We start from the raw sequence: 18,024 nt of genomic DNA, 5'->3' as shown, positions 1-18,024 counted from the left end.
AACTGTCAAAATCCTCTTCGTAACTGTTGCCTTTTCTCCCATTGCTGTTAACGTAGGGATCAGTGGAGCTATGGGTGAGAGCAGTTTCTGAGATGGAGGTACAGTTTCAGGGGCTTTGAAAAAGCTCTTACAAGGTGAGCCTGTTTCCTCCTCTGGCTGTTTTATGCCAATCTCTCCTTCAATATTTACTCTTTAACATTTGTAAAAACAGATAGCGCTTCATGAGAGCAAAGCCCACTGAACTGGAGACAGAGAAAACCTGAATAAACAAACATGTGCCACAGATTAGGAAGAACATCTGTAGGTTTTATATTGTTTTGAGGACACATACCACATAGTTTTTCATTTCTTAAGCTTTTCTAGTTTCTGTCTTTCTGCCTCTGTGTTTTCTTCTTCTTTTTAAATATATTGCTAATAAAGGTTGGAGGTAGAAAGCACAGCTGGACTCTGCATGACATGCCACTGTTTAATTTCTAGCTCAGAGGATGAGAAGAAGAGTAGTTTTATTGTATCCTAGAAGAGAATAAAGCCACATGCGAATTCCAGCCATGGACATCTGTTTCCTCTTTGTGTGAAAGAATTCTCATATTTGGAAGGGAATCCCAGTTCTAAAGGGGATGATGAGGATTTCTTTTTTTTTTTTTCTTCCCCCCCCCCCCCCCCCCCCCCCCCCTTGCCACTCCTTCAGCATGCTCTCCTTGCTCCCTGGCTGCTGCATTTCCTTTGGGATAATGTCAGCTTGCAATTTAGCATCAGATACTGAATGGGTAAATTTTGAAATTTTGACTTACTTTGAAATGTTGTGTTGTAGTTACAAAGAGTATTATTAAGCTCCTCCTTAAATTTCTTTTATTTAATTAAACAGTATTTAGTGGGAGGGCTTTTTTTTCTGACATCAATCTTCAGTACTTGCAGGTTGGTTGGTTTTTTTTTTAGAAGTGGAGATGTGTGTATCTGCTCTGTCTGTGAACTCTAACTATTTCTAGAAGTAACTTACTAAAAATAATCTTTTAAAATCCTTCTGTATCAGAGGAATTAAGTAGATCTGTAGAAATAAGAATATGCAACGTTCGTTACATTAAGTTAGGCATCAGGTGCTAAGGACTACAGGGACCAGAGTAAATGATAATTTCACTAACCTATAAAACATTTTAGAATAATGATTTACAGCTCTCTGGGGGCTTTAAACTTTTTTTTTGTGTAAGAGTTGACTCTGTTGAACAAACGGCACAGTTATATAACATTAGGCCAGACATGAGAACTGGTACTCTCTGTCTATTTTCTATTAACGTTGAATGAGAGGTTGGTGGAGCTCGCCGGGGTTTCATATTTGCTGGCAGAAAGTTACCCACATGTGTGGACCACATTTTTATTGTTGCCTTAGCCTATTTCAGGCACAAATATCGCTGCCTGGCAGGGTGTGATTCTGCTTATTGCTGAAGAGCTTTTCTTTTTAAAAAGAAAAATATGAAAAGGAATGAAATGCTGTAAAAGTTCAAATTAAGAAGTGTCACCAGACTGCAAGATTTTGTCACGTCTATCGTGTTAGAGGAATAAAGGGCAATAAGTCATCTAAAGGCTTTTTCATTGTTGGATGAGTTACCCTTGCAGAGCTATTTCTTTTTGCATATATTAATCCTACTTTTGAGTGTGGGCTGTGTCTGCTTTCTTAGGGAAATAAGGCTTATGCAAACAGGGTGTATGCACACATGAACGCAGAGCAGCCTGCACAGCCCATGGACATGTTGGCCACAGAAATGTGGCAGAAAGGTAGGGGCTGCAAAGATAACCAGAAGTTCCTATAAGTTTCTTGAAAATATGTGTGAGAAGGGAGAATAAAAGTGATAAAAGGATCTGAGGGAAGGCTTGCAATAGGAACTGAACTTACAACAGCCGCTGTGGAAGAGGTGTCGAGAGGAAATGTGATGGAGGTCCCTGTTGTGGGAAGATCGCTGAACCTGGCTCAGAAGTTATTTGGGTTCAGAGAATCTGGTGACAAAAAACAAATCTGCAGGAAGCCAGACTCCCTTTCATTCCACTACCCATGAAATTGCTTGTGTGGGTTCTGTTTTTAAATCAGGATATTGATTAAAATTGATTAAACAGACTCCAGTGAATGACTGTAAGAAATAGAGAACATCTCTTCATTAGGACCTTGGTGCAGGCAAAGGTGCTCTTCTGCTTGTTTTGGTGGTGGTGCTTCCTAGCTTGTTTGGTTTTTGCAAGTTTTCAAATTCAGTTCAAGTATGACTTAGAAATGTTTAGGCCTTTATCCTGCCGGCATCTTGGAGAGGAGGGAGCCCAGCAGCTGTGCAGATCCCACCGACATACATCCAAAGCCTTTCCAGGCATTTCGGGAGCCTGCGTGTCGCAGCATCTCGTGGGGTGCACAGGGAAAAGTGAAACCAATAATCCCCATCCAATTCTGGTCTCCGCTGAGCGGGATGAGAAAAGCAAACCTCACTAACACTGAAAATCAAACGGCAGTTGTGAACAAATTTCCTCTTTGGTTGTAATGCTTCTGAGTAGGACATAAAAAGGGGCTTATGTCAAAAGCTTCCCTTGTTGTCTTATTAACAGCTGCATAATTTTACCACTCATTCATGAGCATAAAAAAGCAAAACTTGGGAGACTGTATTTGAAAGCTTGTTTTGTTTGGTGTACAGCTGGATCCAGAGCGTTTCCTTTTCTCTCTTTTAACAAATTTGAAGCAAATGTAATGGGTATTGTTTCTTTTTTTTTTCCCCCTATTTTTTGGCCTAGATATAATAGAAGATTATGTTGCTTTTCATTTTACGTTGCAAAGAAATCATGCCATTTAACTCCAATTCAACAATGATGCAGCAGCATGTGGAGATATATGTATCTTCTCCTAAATATATTACCACAGATTACTGTCAAATAACTGGACTTTTTCACCTAGTATTAAAAACAAAATTTAATTGCTACACTAGAGTTTCAGGGCCCTGATAAATAAGAGCCATGTCTGACCTTTATTGTGGGGCTCTGAGATGCCACCAGGGATATTGTTCATTGTTCAAGATGACAAACTTCCTCTGAGATTTCAGTTTGTCAGCTCAATGTACAGCAATGACATTGATTTCTTCTCACTGCCATTTCCTGCATGAATAGAGAACAAATTTTCTGTGGCAGGTGTCTGTCAAGCTTAGTTTTGCCTGGTAGATTAACTTAATAGACTCATTTATTAATCATTAGTTGCAACACAGTGAAGCAGACAATACTCTTAATTCTTGTGGTGGTGAATGGATATACCATTTCAGATTCCTTTGTGTAGCTTGAATTTGGGTTTAATAAGCTGTTTATGTGTCTGCAGTGAATAGTTTTAACATGACATTACTCACATTAAAAAGAGCAAAGATTTATGTTTAGTTAAGTGTGACCCATTTTGAGTATCTACCACTTTTCATGGAAAAAGGTGCGTAAGTGCTTTCTGAGACTAATAAAATTATGCATGGACTGCAAAATCAGCCTAAATAAGAGGGAAAACTAACCTGACATGCATCGTGTTTGGGAAAGGAAGATAAGAGTAGGAGAAGAAAATAGTTACTTGGAAGAAGATTTGAAACTGGGGCTGACTGGCTGTCGGAAGTGGAGGAGATAACTGCAGAAGCATTTAGGAAGGGGCAAAGCAGACCTGCAGATACAGCTGCAGGGCAATTATAGCACAGGCTAGACCCCTTTTTCATAGGGGACCCTTTCGCTGAGATGTCTTGAGACGGATATCTGGCTGGAGATAGCAAAGGCAGAGTCGGTACCAGAGGTGGGTATTGGACAGGGCTTGTCAGAGTGGCGAAGGAGGTGGAAGAGCCAGAGAACTTAGTGGAGAGATCAGAAGAAGCAGCAGCTATAAGGGAAGGCATAACTTGTCTCTTGTTGCAAAGAATCACTCTGTTCATGTTGAACACCGATTTATTACACATTTTAGGCCTGCACAGCCTACAGAGCTGACAGAGGTGTATGTTTGCATTTTCCCCCTGTGTATTAAGAGAGTTGGTCACGAGGCATTTATCAGGGCAAAATCTGTAAAGGAGCTGGAAATGCACAGGCACTGCTTGCAGACACATGGCAGCAGGGATGAGCCTAGGCAGAGACACAAGCTGTTGCTGGACAGAAGAACCTCTTGTTATAGGTGATGAGAAGAGAACCACCAAGCTTCTCCCTTGGGTTTTAGTTGGGTTGTGGTAGCTCTTCACAACCTGCTTCTAATTCTCAAGGGGGCTTGTTAATGTGAGATGACTGGGAGGCATTCAGGAAAGTTTTTGCAGCTGATGCCCAGCTGCAAAGCCCTGGTTGGAGCACAACTGTTCTCAGCTCAGCATTTATGAGAGTGCATATTGGTGAAGATGTCTTTTTTTTTTTCCTAGCTGTGTTCCTGGCCTTGGGTACGTGTTTCCTGAACCATCCTTATGGCTTTCTTGGCTGAATGTCAAACCAAGAATGTTCCTGCACTAGATCATACTGCTTATTACTCTTCTAGGCCACCCTGGTAACAATACATTAACCTCTCAGCAGGGAATGTGATAAACAAAGTAAAACTGCTTTAGTGAAACCAGTCATTTAATGGCAGCGTACATAAAGTGTCCTTAAAGATTTGTAAATGTAATAAGCTGCAGTTCACTGAGTGAACAATAACTGTTCCTAATTTAGCCAGTTGAGGAACATGCCAACCTAATTTGCTTTTGTAACATTGTCAGTTTTTTTTTCTTTTCCCACCTCTCCAGATTCCTTTCTCTCTGGTACAGTTTCCTCTCTGGGAGTCCTTAAAGGTAAGTCCTCTTTAATGATGGAAATATGTTACACATTTTGAAAAGGCTTTCCATGGTAACTTATCTAACTTGATTATCACAATTATGGGCATGTCCAAGAATCAGTAAGTATATACCAACCTACCTGTGCATGTAAAGATCATTTCCCTGAATATCTGACAAATAACCAGGAATATCTAACCACTGATATGTGGCTAAATATTACTCTAAATTTTACTCTCCAACATGCCAGAAATCTTATCTTCTGCTCTGGCTTTTTTTTACTGATTAAAGAAGAGTGGGAACCATCTTGTGGTGTGTGATATACTTAATTTTATTTTAACTTTTTTAGAGTTGCAAATGATACTGAGAAAACTGATGGAGCCTGATTTTTGTAGACAGGGAGAGACTCTTGGTGCATCACTGACAACCTATTTTTATTGGCTGCATATACTTTATTTAAAGGTCATTTAAAGAAGGTGTCAATGGATGATGTTTTAACAGTGCAGTCTTTCAGAATGATGTGCTGTTCTCCCACCAGCTGCTTGCTTTGTTTATCATGGACAGAGTCAGGGTCTAGATTTTTGAGCACAGAGTTGGATTCGAAGACATGTAATTTCTCCATCCCTCTGTTTTTCCTTTAACTCACTGCAGAAGATGAAGGCAAGGGTTTTTCAGGTGCTTTGAGATCCTGGAAAATTATTGCAGATTGTTAAAAGTGTCATAGCAAAATGTAATATGTATAAGAGGAGCTGGAGAGAGAGTAACATTCTTCTTATTAAGGGTGCTGGACTTCTGAGCAAGCTTGGCATGGAGACCCACACTGGGCAGAGGTACTGGAAGGGTGGGAAATGGTGATGATCTTCCTTGCCCCCTGCTACTTCTATTTAGGGAGGAGTTGTATTCTCCTTGGTCCTTGTATGCTGGGTTGGAACAATAGCTTGTCCTCTTGCTGTCTGTCAGTAGCTTGGATTGTTCTGGGGGGACAAGCCCACAGTGTGAATGTTTGCATCTAGAGGCTGCAGGGAGTCAAATACAAAGGGGAGTCCACAGGCAGGAGGAGCATGAAACACATCAAGAGCTTTCACAGAACTGAGCTGCGTTTCTAGAGGGTTCTGTAGGTACTTCATGAACTCAGCCTGATGTGGTAATTGGGTATTGTCCCATTGCACAGGGAAGCTTTGGCTGCCTTATTAGGAATCTGTTTCCCTGCCAGTGTCTTGGAATGGCTTTCTGTAAATTCTTCGGCAGCAGTGCTGGCCTGACCTGCTAATTGTTAGTGCAGCAGCCGTGTGCGGGAGCGAGAGGTGGCGGTGCTTAAAGAGGAAAAAGTGCAGTGTTCTTGCCAAAACCATATAAAACAGGAATGTCGTGTAGCTGTTTTCAGAATGTAAGTTGTTTTAACTGATGTCCACATAGCTGTGACAATAAAATGCATTGTTTAGATTGCAGGCTTTAAAGAAGACAGTTTGAATCCAGCTAGCTACTAGTGAGTGACTAGTGAGTCACTTGGGATGAGACATCATGTTTAATCTAAAAAGGCAGTGCAGATCTGAAGAGAAACAAAACTGGGTTAGTTTGTTCCACAAACCCATCGCAATATATTCTTATGACTGTGGAACCAGGAGTAAAAAACTGCAAAAATCAGTCTTGCATGCTCCAGTCACTTTGGCTCAGCACCTGGAGAGAGCTCAAGGTGTGTCACATCAAAGCCAGGCAGTGAAAGCAGAATATGTTTTGTTTATCTGAATGAAGCTCTTTAAAAAAAAAAAAAATAAAAAAAAAAATAAAAAAAAAATTGCCCTGACAGTACAGCAGAGGACAAAAACCATTATGGTCCCATCAACAGACTGGCCAGTAGCATCAGCTGGAGTGTGATGCAGGGTAGGATGCTTCTCACAGGTGCATGAAGAGACAGTAATTAAGAAGAGGTAGGAGTGCAAAGGACAACGGACAAACAGCAACGAAGCCCGAACATAGAAGAGTTACTGAGATAGTGTCTGAGGGACTATTCTGCACTGTATTAATGGAATTACTTGAGAAAGTAAATGCAGGAGCAGTTGTGTATGATGTGCATGGGTCATCTTACAGAGAACAGAGCAAGTGCTGTGGCTGTGTCATTTTTAAAACCATTAGTACAAAGTTGCATAAGCTGATGGAAGATACACCCAGTCTTGTAATTCCCCAAACAAGATAATCACCACAAAAATGAGGAAAAAATATTTTTCCACTGAAAAGGACAGTTAGTGAGGCACATGGAAGAAGAGTTTCCTTTTCCTTCACATATGTGCTGGCTGCAGTCAGCAGCAAGGTATTAAGCTTAAAGAAGCCTAATAAAGGCTTGTCATAGGAAGCAAATCAGGTGTTTCTATATCCCATTTTCTCTACCTGCTTTGTTCCAAGCTGCTCTGGTGATTCTTTATGCTTCCAGTGGGCTTTAGCCACAGAGTTTATATGCACGGTTTTCTTCTCTGTGTGAATGTAGACCAGCTATCCTATGTGAGAGTAAACTTGTGTATCATGCACTAAACTAAGTTAGAAGAAGAGAGAGCATTGTATAGGTTACTAAACTGTAAGGTTACTTATGCTATAGGTGCTGGCAAAGGGGGTACTGCAGTAATTAGAAAGAGACACATACCGCTTCAACTACAAGCCTTACTGCCAGTTACTCAGGTGAACACACAATTTAGAAACAGTTAATAGATTCCTGTCTTAGTTCACAATGACTCAAGAAACAACAGTAAATAAATTACTTTTAATAAAAAAACCCCAACTCCTCTTTTTTTGGATGTAGGTAGCATCCACTACTATAATGTATGCTTAATGTCATTTCTCTTCCCAATTCTTAATTTCTCCATGTTTTGTTTTAGGCACAGATTATTGATATAAACCAAAGGGGAGAAGGAGACTGTGCTATGGTGTATGAGATTTCAGGACAGACAAGGTAATTCTCTACTAGGGTGAGTTAGTGTAGTGCTTCCTTGTCTTTTTAGCTTAAGCCTTACAGCTAAGACAATTTTGAATTCTTGTCAAAGTTCAGCAAAAGAAGGGGTATTCCAAATCCCATTCACTCTCTGCTACAGCAATCCTCAGAGCAGCACTGTGGCTGATTACCACAGTAGTGGTTTGATCAGATTTGGGTTTTTTTAGACGGGGCTAATGCTTCTGATCCCATCTCAAAGCCTGCTGGCCACAAAGAAAAGCAGCAGAACATAGATGTGGTGGGCTTCCCAAATGTCAGCCAAGCACACTGCCTTCCATATTAGTTCAAGTTTTAGAACAACGTTGTAAGATACAGTCCCCTTGTATGCTGCCCTGGAATTTCCAGGGTGCCTCTGTAACTTGCTTTGGAAATACTATATGTGTGTTCTTCATTGTGCAAATTTCAAATACAGGGCTGTGTATTTGGCATGAAATTGTTGTGGGTTACGGGGAGCCTAGCGCAGCTCTCTTGCTTTCACCCTGCTGCCAGGGCTGTGTAGCCTCCACACCCATCAGACTATAGCACTGTGGAGCTCATGCCTTCTGTATTATCTTCTGTCCTCTTCAGGCATTTTGTTCAGCACTTGTAATCACCATATCTGAGTGCCCACCAACAGCACCTAGGTGATTTATCATTTGTTTCATGTTGTGTTTTAATCCATATTTTTTCTCTTTTAGTCTTAACTGAGAAAAAAGACAACTTTAATTCCTTCTGTGGCGGTATTGCAGAAATACAGGGCATCAGGGTTTTTTTTCAACAAAATAAGAGTTTAAAAAAACCCCACAAAATCAAGAGCCTCTGGTTAGGTTTGAGTCCAGAAACATCTTGTCAAAAATGCTTGCTTCTTACGGCTGAGTGGAAATGGTCAGCTCCCTCAGAGAACAGTGCTGTGTGTAAGATAAACCCATCTCAGGTGAAACAAGACTCTGTCCACTTGGGTTTTGTCTTTCTGCATGTTGGCTGTGCCTCAGAGCCTCTGAGAGTTACTCCAACACAGCTGTATGTGGAGGATGCTCTCTTTATAGATCAAATGTATTGTATGTCTGAGAAAAGACTCTGGTAGCCAGTGAGGAGAGAAGGAATAGGAGGGACAGGAGGACACAGGTCTCAAATGAATAGACTTGAAAAACAAGGGATTTTTTGTTTGTTTGGTTGTTTCTTTTTAAGGAAAACAAACCTACTATCCTGGGAACCTTTTGTCTTTTTCATGTTCAATTCTGAGATGAGACACTTGGACATTGCTAAGACTATGTAACATCAGGGTCAGGCTGACTTCACCCTGCAGACTGTCTGCCAGCAAGTCCTGGGCTTGCACACGCAGCCTTTCTGGGAGGGCCAGCGCAGACTGTGCTGCTTTGCTGGCCCAGGACCTGGAAGGAAAGATAAAAATCTTGGACTGACCATGCTCAAGGTGATGTTCTGGCTCTTCTGCCACTCAGTGGGGCCAGGATTTCCCTCTTCGTCTCAGTGCTGGGAAAAACCTAAAGCTCTTGGACTTTCTGCAGCTATAGTGAGCCCATGTGGGTTTTTTGTCACTGGCTTTAGCAGTAAGATAATTTTCTCAAATCTGTACATCTTGCAAATTAAGAGGTGTTTTACAAAGAGGAATATGTGGTTGGAACTTCAGAGGCGATAGCTAGAGATGGGCAGCTGAGATACATGGGCAGGGCTCTCTTGTGGGATTTTGTAATGACTATGGTGGCATGCTATAGTGCTGTAAGATGCTGAACAAGCAGAGGAATGCTTTGATGGCTTCAGGAGAAGAGAGTGGTCTGAAGAGTACACACAGGCATGGTTCCACCCTGTGAAGTAAGCAGGGCACTGTAGTAAAGAGAATAGGGAGAGTCAAACTATGTCCCTGTGAGGCTGAGCAGTATCAGAAGGTTGGTTGGGTCAGAACAGATGTTGCCCATGTTATTCCTAAACTGGTTTCTGCCCACATATTGGAGGGCAGGCTTGGGGTTGGGCTTATGTTTCCTTAGGTCCCTTGTTTTCTGTCCAAGTTCAGCTGCCACCCCAGGCACAAGGCACTTGAGAGAAACAGAGCTTGGGAAATCTGCTGGTGGACTGATCTATAGATCTACATGAAGGCACTGGCATGCGTACTTGTTTGGTTCTCTTCTTTTCCCCTCCAGAGACCTCAACTTCTGGGGGCTGATATAGGCAGTATAGGCTGTGAACAGGTCTGGTTCAAGGGTGGGCTCAGCCTTGCTTGTAGTTGTCGGGGCAGATACACCTTTGAGACGTACCTTGAAGCATGCTGTGCGAAGACTGCCTGATGGGTTTCCGTGAAGAGTGAGGACTCTAATCTTGGTTAGAGCTCATTGCACCTGATTTTTAAAGTTAATAAGAATGAAAAGTTTACGGAATGCTGCTGCCCAGGCAGCTGGGTTGTCGGCAGTAATATGCGTTTATAACTCCATCATTGAAACAATAAACCGCATGCTATTTCCCTCCTAAAATTTACAATCAAATCTGTTGCTCTTTAACAGGGTAAGTAGAAAATAGAGGAATGTAGCCAAACTGGGCCTAAAATGGCTCTTTCCCTCCTCCATAGGTAGGTGGTGGCTTTCCTTTTTTCCTGGAGAAGCAGACTACTATTTCTTTTCTGCTGTGCTCAGCTGCATATAAGTCAAGAGTAAATGAAACCCAGGTCCGGCTTTAAACCCATTTCCTTGCAGGCAGTGTAGTAAGTGTTCTACCATACCTCGTTCCCTCTTTGAGTAACGATCAGGCTGATTTAGGGATTAAGTCCTAATCGTTAAAGAACGTTAACGTGTCTGCTATTTGCTTAGGTGCTGTATCAGGAAAACAGATTTCCACGGCGGCGTTTTGAGGCGTGATGTAACTTGTGGCCAATGCAGCGTGTGCATGCCATTAGCATAACGGCTGCATTTTTCTCACAAAAGAACAATGTACCCAACAGCTGTTCAGCAAACAGCCCTCGCTTTATTAGTATCACAATAAGTGTCGTTCACACAGTCTTGAAGTACAGTCGAAGGAATGCTATACACCATCTGCACCAAAGAGAAAGAAACAAATGCAATTCTTACTTACAGCACTGCAGACACATTTGAGAAAGTCAGATGGTCTTGGATCATCAATGCAGCATTTAAAATGGCAGAAGTAAAACAGAATCGCACAGTCTGTAGATACAGAGCCAAATTGTGATGCTCTGGTCATGCTTAGACCATAAGCAGGTCTCTAGAAGTTGCTGAGCTTGCCAGTGACACCTGGCGTCGTTTGGTAGAATATAGAAGTAATCAATGTGAAGGGCTCACCATTTGATTCGGACACTTGCTTCTTGCCGAAGAACCTTAAAAGACCCATGTAATTCTTCCACGTAACTTATTCACACAAGCCTGCACGAAGCACAGATTTATTAGCAGGTAGTAGCAGTGCAGATGCTCAAGGAAAGCTGTCCTAATTTCAAAGTGATTTTTCAGAAGTGCGTTTTCCTCCTCTTACATATATATGGCCCCTTGTGCCATGGAAACTGAGTGTAGGGGGCATATTATGTTCTGCCTTGCTATGGGAACGCTGTTTCGAACACATTTTCTTTAACTGGGCTTTTAGCACATCCATTTTGATTTACATCCAAATGGGTTACAAGCATCAATGCAGTATTATATGGGGAAAAAAAGGGAATGAATGCATTTAACATGAAAAATATGCTGTTGCATGTAGGCCAACTTTTATTCTCTTTCTCTCAATTTATTTAGGATTTGGGTGGGTTTAATTCTAGGTCCAAATTCGGTACTGGCATAAGTGAGCACAACTCCATTTAGTGCAAATGGAGTCTCAACATTTATGTCAACAGTGAAATTAGATCATTGAATTTTTCCCATGTTTGGGCTTGCATATTTCCTGCAAGATAATATACACATATGCTGCACATATGCACATAAAAATTCACTGAGGAAGACGTTTGGCTTTATGCTCTATGTTTGACTTTACCTATAGAAACTGCAATCAGCTTATGAATTTTTTGCTTCTGCTGTAGCTAATGTGCCATGCATCTGTAAGGATCAGCCATGCAGAATGCCACATTACAAGTGAAATACCTAGTAGCAAAGAGAAACATGAAAATTGCTTTTCTTTCCTCAGTCTTCAGGACTGCACATGCACGCAAATCCATGTGATTAATTAGGAGAGATTTTTCTCCCTTCTGTTATCATGAAGTTGAACACTGCCTTGAACAGAGAGGTACGTAGAAATACGACAGATACTTATCATTGGAGTGAATTGTAATATTTACTTAGCTGCAGGCCTCAAGTTTAGTGTATGCCATGGGGTCTGCTTGCCTCTTAGTGCCTGAAGAATACCAAGGCCAAGGCAGAGATATTTCATTCTCTGCGATGCTTCCTGCAGCGTTTGAGAGAAATGCGAGTGTTGCACCTTCCCAGGATCGCCATACCTTAGGTGTCCTGAGTATAGACCAAGACCCAACTGTGTTGGGAGCACAAAGCTGGCAGATGATTTCAGCCCCAAATGTTTACCACAAATGTATGGCAGAGGTGACAGGCATGCATAACTAAGGAGTTGTATGAACTAGTCCAAGGTTATTTGCTGTCTGGAGGCCAGGTGTCCACAACATGTGAGGAGACCATGTTTGTGGGCATCCTGTGCTTCCTCCCTGTATTTAAGGGTGGTGGTAATCTTTTCTTTTTTCGTTTGGGTGTGTTTTTATTTTTTTTTTTTTTTAGATTGAAGGGTCTTTGGTATATTTTAAGACTGACTTTTTCAGTGTACCTCCTGCCCAGAAAAATGGGGTGTCCTTGTACTCTCAGTATCAAAAGAGCTAAATAACATTTGTGGTGAGAAGTAGGACACTGGCCTATGGGATAGTATGAAATGAGATCGTTAGGAAGAAAAGCAAAGGGTCTGCCCACTTACAAGACTTGACTCTTCTCTGTGAACATTATCCCTGTGAATAATTGGAAATCTGCATTCAGGCTTCCCACTGTGTCCCATCCCTTGAGGACACACCCGCTGTATTGCTTTACATGGTGCGGCAATGCACAGTGAGACTTACATATATATCACATAAAAGTGTTTACAAAAAAAATTAGCATGTGATTGAGCTGGGAAGCTGCAGAGGGCCCCAGCTGTACAAGTTTCCATGCGCTTCAGCCAGAAGATTTATTTCCAATTTGTTATTCATAAGGGAAGAGTGAGAGATTGGGATGGGGTCCTTTGAAGTGGAAAACAAAGTCTTCTATTCAGCCTTCAGCTTAATAGAATACACATGACACAGGCTTGGCATGGCGGCCTGCTTTCATGTAATGTGCTCGTTGTCATTTTGCTTTCCTAGGCTGTGCATACTAGTGGGAATGGGTATTGCCCTGGAAAAGTCATCTTGCCTTCTGCAGGAGCACAGTATTAGCAGGCAGGAGCCATGTGGTGGTAGTGAAACCAGGCTGATCCAGTTGTTGTAGTTGTGTTGCTCATAATTCCCGGTTTATGCTTCCTATTGCAAGAGCATGCGTAGAAAAAGCAATGTAGTTGCAGGGCTTCTGCAGGCATTATGTGGGCACTTCTGCCCCGTTTGGAGGCCCTGAGCAGGGAGTGGTGACCCATGGCCTCTGAGCCTGCCTCTGACACCCGTCTTCTGTGTGACCTGAGCTCTCGCAGTTATCCCCCCGAGTGGAAGGCTCTTCGCCAGCATCGAGGATGGCAGAGCGTGATCTAGGCGCTGTGTCACTGCCACCAATTCTGTCCAAAGTGGGTGTTTTGGGGAGATATGTATATGAATCCTATATTTCTTTCCAGCAACAGGGCCCCGGTTTTACAGTGATCTACAAGCTTCTAATAGCTCCTCTGCTTTGCTCTGTGTTAGTAGTATTAAAACCATGCTCAGTGCCGCACAGAAGGTGAGTGTTTTTGAAGAACTTACAAGCCCAACTTAACACAAAGCCCTGTCAATTAGCAGGTCGATGGGCTATGAGAAAAAAACGTGTGTGACCTTCAGCATGTCAGCTTGGCCTGCAGCACAAGCGTGGTTAGAATTTGGACCAGAGTCCTGCCAGTCCTCTTGGCCCTGTGACACTTGTTTCTCCTGGCTTCCTCTGGGATGATGTCCTCACACCCTGCTTCTCTTTCACTCTTCTACTTATTCAGGTTTGGAGCTCTGGGTGAATCACCGAAATTGGAGATGGAAAGACACGCATGAAGTCATCTCATCCTGCCCATGCCAATGCAGGGTTATTCCCCACAGTACAATCTTGAGTGCCTTCTCCACTCTATTTTTAAAAGACTCAAAGGAGAGGGCTTTCCTCTCCTCCCTGGGGAGGCTGGCTTTGCTGTTCAGTAGACCTCACTGCTGGGGAATCTTCTTCCTGTTCTCCAGCCTCAATTCTCTTTTTCCCTAATTTAATTGAACTGTTCCTGGCTCCACCCTTCTAAACAATTTTCTGTATTGCATGATTGTTGCAAATACCTGTTGTCAATTTGCAGGCATAACAGATGGGAATTCATCACCGTTTGCCTTGCTTGGCAAAAGGCTCTTTGTGCAGAATTGTACTGGGAAGCCAGGCTTTATCAGAAACTAGATTTCAGCGCTAGATGCCAAGAAATAAGAATGACTTTTTCCTACTTCTTTGGACAATGCCACTAACATAAAACCCCATCATGACTGAGAATAGGCTGGGCTTCTGGCAACGCCATGAATGCCTATATTAATGTACTGCTTTTCCTCTTAGTCCTCTAGCAGATCTTTTATAATGCTTTTTTGCATGACAGGAGTAACTGTTCTGAGTTCTTGGGTTTAGTTGTAGATGTATAGACATTTGGAGAACATTTAATAAAAAAATACAGTTTTTATCAAGTGGCTCCAGCAGTTAAATTTCTAAACTCTGACTTTCAAGTTGAGGTTTCTTAAGCACCTGAAGTGTTTTGAAGGTGGGATTTATGCTTTGACAATACTTAGATACTTTGGAAGGTAGTGACTTTTGTCTTAGTGGGCGTGTGTGCTTCATCCAGCAGGACTGAGTTGCAAGAAAGCTGTATGTCCAAAGAGTGTAAGTTATTCCAGAAAAGTATCTTATGGGTTTGAAGAATTATGAATCCTTATTTATTCATTTATGAGATGAAAATTAGTTTCTGCTGTGGGTGACAGCAGAATAGAAGCCCATACTGAAAACACCAGGAAAAGAATGGCTAGCATTAAAGAGACTGAAATCCCTTTAGTGCTTTCGTACAGCAGAGCCGCAGCTATTTAGCTATGGCAGGATACCAAACAACATTGTGGCTGGCCATTGTTGCTTGAACAGTTTGATTTTTAAAACATTCAACTGAAATATAACCACCAGCCAAGTTGGAAGAAGCGAGTCATGAGGACAGCGTGTTAAATGAAGAGTCAGCAAATGAGGGAAACGAGTTCTTCTGCCCCAGTGGAAAGTGGCTGTATTGCAGACCAGGAGCTCGAGAGCAATATCTCAGCCTAGCACAGCTATCGGGTTGCTTTTAAGAAAATTTTATAGTATAGAAGCAATACAGCTTTAAAAAGAATGAGATAGTGCCACAGCTATAAAATGAAATTACTAATTTCTCTGTGGTAGGCCTCAGAAGGGCCATGGTTCCCGTCCCTTTTTGCAGCACCGATCCTCACATCATAAACCAGAAACCTCTTCTCCAGAGAACTTCCAAAGTTAAGCATTTCAGGAGGTGGGGAAGGGGTGATGGAGCGGAGTGGAGGAGGACAGAACAAAGTGATCGTAGCTGGCCTATAAAAACCATCCCAGCACGTACTGGCCTTTGTTACTGAGACCAGTCGCACTCATCAAACTGTTTGATGTGACTGTTGATAGGAGTTTTTTAGAAGGCACTGTTCTTGTTGATGTTTTTAAAATGTGCATGTTTAAATGATGCTGTGAGTTAATGGATTGGAGCATGGTGTGTGGGAGCAGGGGAGAGAAGGGTGTGTGGTCCCTAATGACGCCAAGTGAAAAACAGAGACACACCTGCTTTGGGATATAATGGGAGTGATAAGAGTAATTTCTTAATGATGGGGGTTTTTTGGGAGTGTGAGGGGAAGGGTTGGTTTCAGAAGTGTAGGGGGGCAAACAGGACTTCTATCTCGCTGTGCTGGGGACTGTTCGTTTTAAATGGGAGTGTTCAGTACGTCTGGGCTGAACTGATACTGGCTCTTGTGTGCCGCCCCCCTGTTCAGTGTTTTGCTTTGCACTGTTTTATCTGCCAAAAAGAAAATAAATTCACAAAATATTTGCAAAGTTGCATGGCCACAGGCTTAAATACATACATATGAAATCCCTGAAAGCAATTTGCTTCAAGCCCTCCTCAGTTCCAGACATCTTTCTCACTCCATCTGCTCGTTCAAGTACACAAGTTCCTTGGGAAAAATCACTTATTACATCACTGAAAAATGCCACAAAAATAGCTTTTCACTTAAGTTCCCATCCTCGGAGTTAACTCACATGGGGATCAGATAGATTCAAACATTTAATAACTTTTTATTTTCCTTTCTCTTTAAACACAGGATCTCTGGTCATGGAAGCAGGGTCACGTGGTGGATTCTTGGCAGTCAGCAGTCTGTGGAGCTTTTGCAGGTGCAAAGGATTATATGTTATACTGGGAAAGACTAAAGAAGAAAGGGAAAAATGTGCAAATCTATTAAGTATAGCAGAACAGCATTCCTTTGTAATTCAAGTTTGTTTAGAAGAAAACGGATCCAGTTGTTTGGAAGTAGGAAAGTCAGCAAAGGAAAGGGAAAAAAAAAAAGACGACTCAAACAGGGTGTCTGTTTGAAAGACAACCAATTTGTTTTTGACAAATTTCTGTTATTTAAAAACCAGGGGCCTGTCAGTCAGGCTTTGCGATTATTTCAAAGTTGATTTGTAAAATCCTCATCCAGGAGAATCTTCGCTTGGGTGGGGGTTTGTGCAGCTGTCTGCTCTGAGCACTTCCCCAGGGGTTGAAGTGATTGCAGCGAGAGGCCATGATTCACCATTCATGTGACAGCTCTGACAGCCGTGTAGATTAACTAGAGTCAGGAGAGCAGAGGCTAGGACTGCACAGCCCGGAGGCAAAAGCCTTCTGCAGAAAAAAAAAACAGAACCAAAAACCAAAAAAACAAAACAAAACCAAAAAACAACCAAAACCAGAGGACGAAACATCTGGGCAATCTCTAGACACTAGAACAAGAATAAAGAGTGGCAGAATACAATACTGCACTATTTATTACCAAACAAGCCAGAAGTTAATTGAATTCTTCAGTAGGCTTCTTGCTTGATTTTAGCCTACTGTAGTTGGGGGGGGGGGGGGGCGGAGAGAAAAAAATCAATTAATGACTCATCAGTATAGCTGACAAGTTTGAGGGAGGAGAGACTCAACTGTCTTAATAGAAAAAACAGATTAGTAGTTAAGAGATGGATAGCCACAGCTTTTCCCCAAGGAGCTAAAATACAATTTGAGATTCCAAACCAATAACAGAATATGTGGAAAAAATAAATCCTGTTTAAAGAGAAATTATAGCGTTTCTTGAAATAGAGATTATCAAAAGCAAAGCTTGTTCTTTGATGACTTACAAAATCAGAGCCATTACATCATATGTAATTTTTTGAAAATAAGCTCTGTTAGGGGAATTGAAGTATTAATAGCAGCAGAATTCCAGCAGAGACTGAGGCTTCATTTTGATGGGCGCAGTTTAGTAGATCAGGCATGTGAGCTGTGAGGGAATCGTTTAGGCAGAATCGATTCCATTTTGGGGCAGAGGGGATATTTTAGATGATCTCTGTGGTCTTGTCCAGCTGTGTTTTCTATGTTTTATGTGATGGGAAGAGAGTTCTATTCTACTTAAAATTCAGTCTACTGTTGGATTTTACACTGACTTAATCAAATCAGTGCAAACAAAATCAGAGCAATTGAAGCAGATTGTTCATTTTTGTTTTGAAACAAAACAAGCTATCCAACTAAAAATGCCTTAAAATGCAATCTGTAGGTCTGCAGGTGTGATATGGGATCATTAACTTAGCTCTGTTGATTTCTTTACAGTTCAGATTGATACAAAAACTGTGTTTGGGCATGTTCAGAGAGCTGGAAAGGTTATCTGATTTACCCAAGGCCTTGCAGGGTAATTTCCTGATGTCCAATTTGGTGCCTCAGTTCGAAATCTAGCCCAGTGCCTCCACTTCCTTCTCTGTATGTCTTGATTCTGACCAGCTGTGCTTGGAATTGCTACTATTTGATGGATGTTTAGTAGTGTTTGCTCACTGTCTATCAGAAATACTGCAGAAGGAGCTTCCAGAGCCATGGTTG

The 18,024-nt window shown here is 41.9% G+C and overlaps 1 protein-coding gene across 1 annotated transcript in view; it reads left to right on the top strand.

Moving 5' to 3' along the window:
• Positions 1 to 18,024, top strand: part of SLC25A26 (solute carrier family 25 member 26) — a gene marked incomplete at its 3' end in the record, with an annotated part of 87,614 nt that overhangs the window by 56,787 nt on the left and 12,803 nt on the right. Inside the window, exons 6-7 of the mRNA XM_082004841.1 lie at positions 4,743 to 4,787; positions 16,247 to 16,316. Of these exons, the coding sequence (XP_081860967.1) occupies positions 4,743 to 4,787; positions 16,247 to 16,316 (115 nt within the window). The remainder of the gene's footprint in view (positions 1 to 4,742; positions 4,788 to 16,246; positions 16,317 to 18,024) is intronic.

Source organism: Phaethon aethereus (assembly GCF_964289735.1).
Source record: "Phaethon aethereus genome assembly, chromosome: 11".
Classification (NCBI taxonomy): Eukaryota; Metazoa; Chordata; class Aves; order Phaethontiformes; family Phaethontidae; genus Phaethon; species Phaethon aethereus.
Note: the sequence above shows the minus strand (reverse complement) of the source record. Positions and strands in the feature narration are given on the sequence as shown.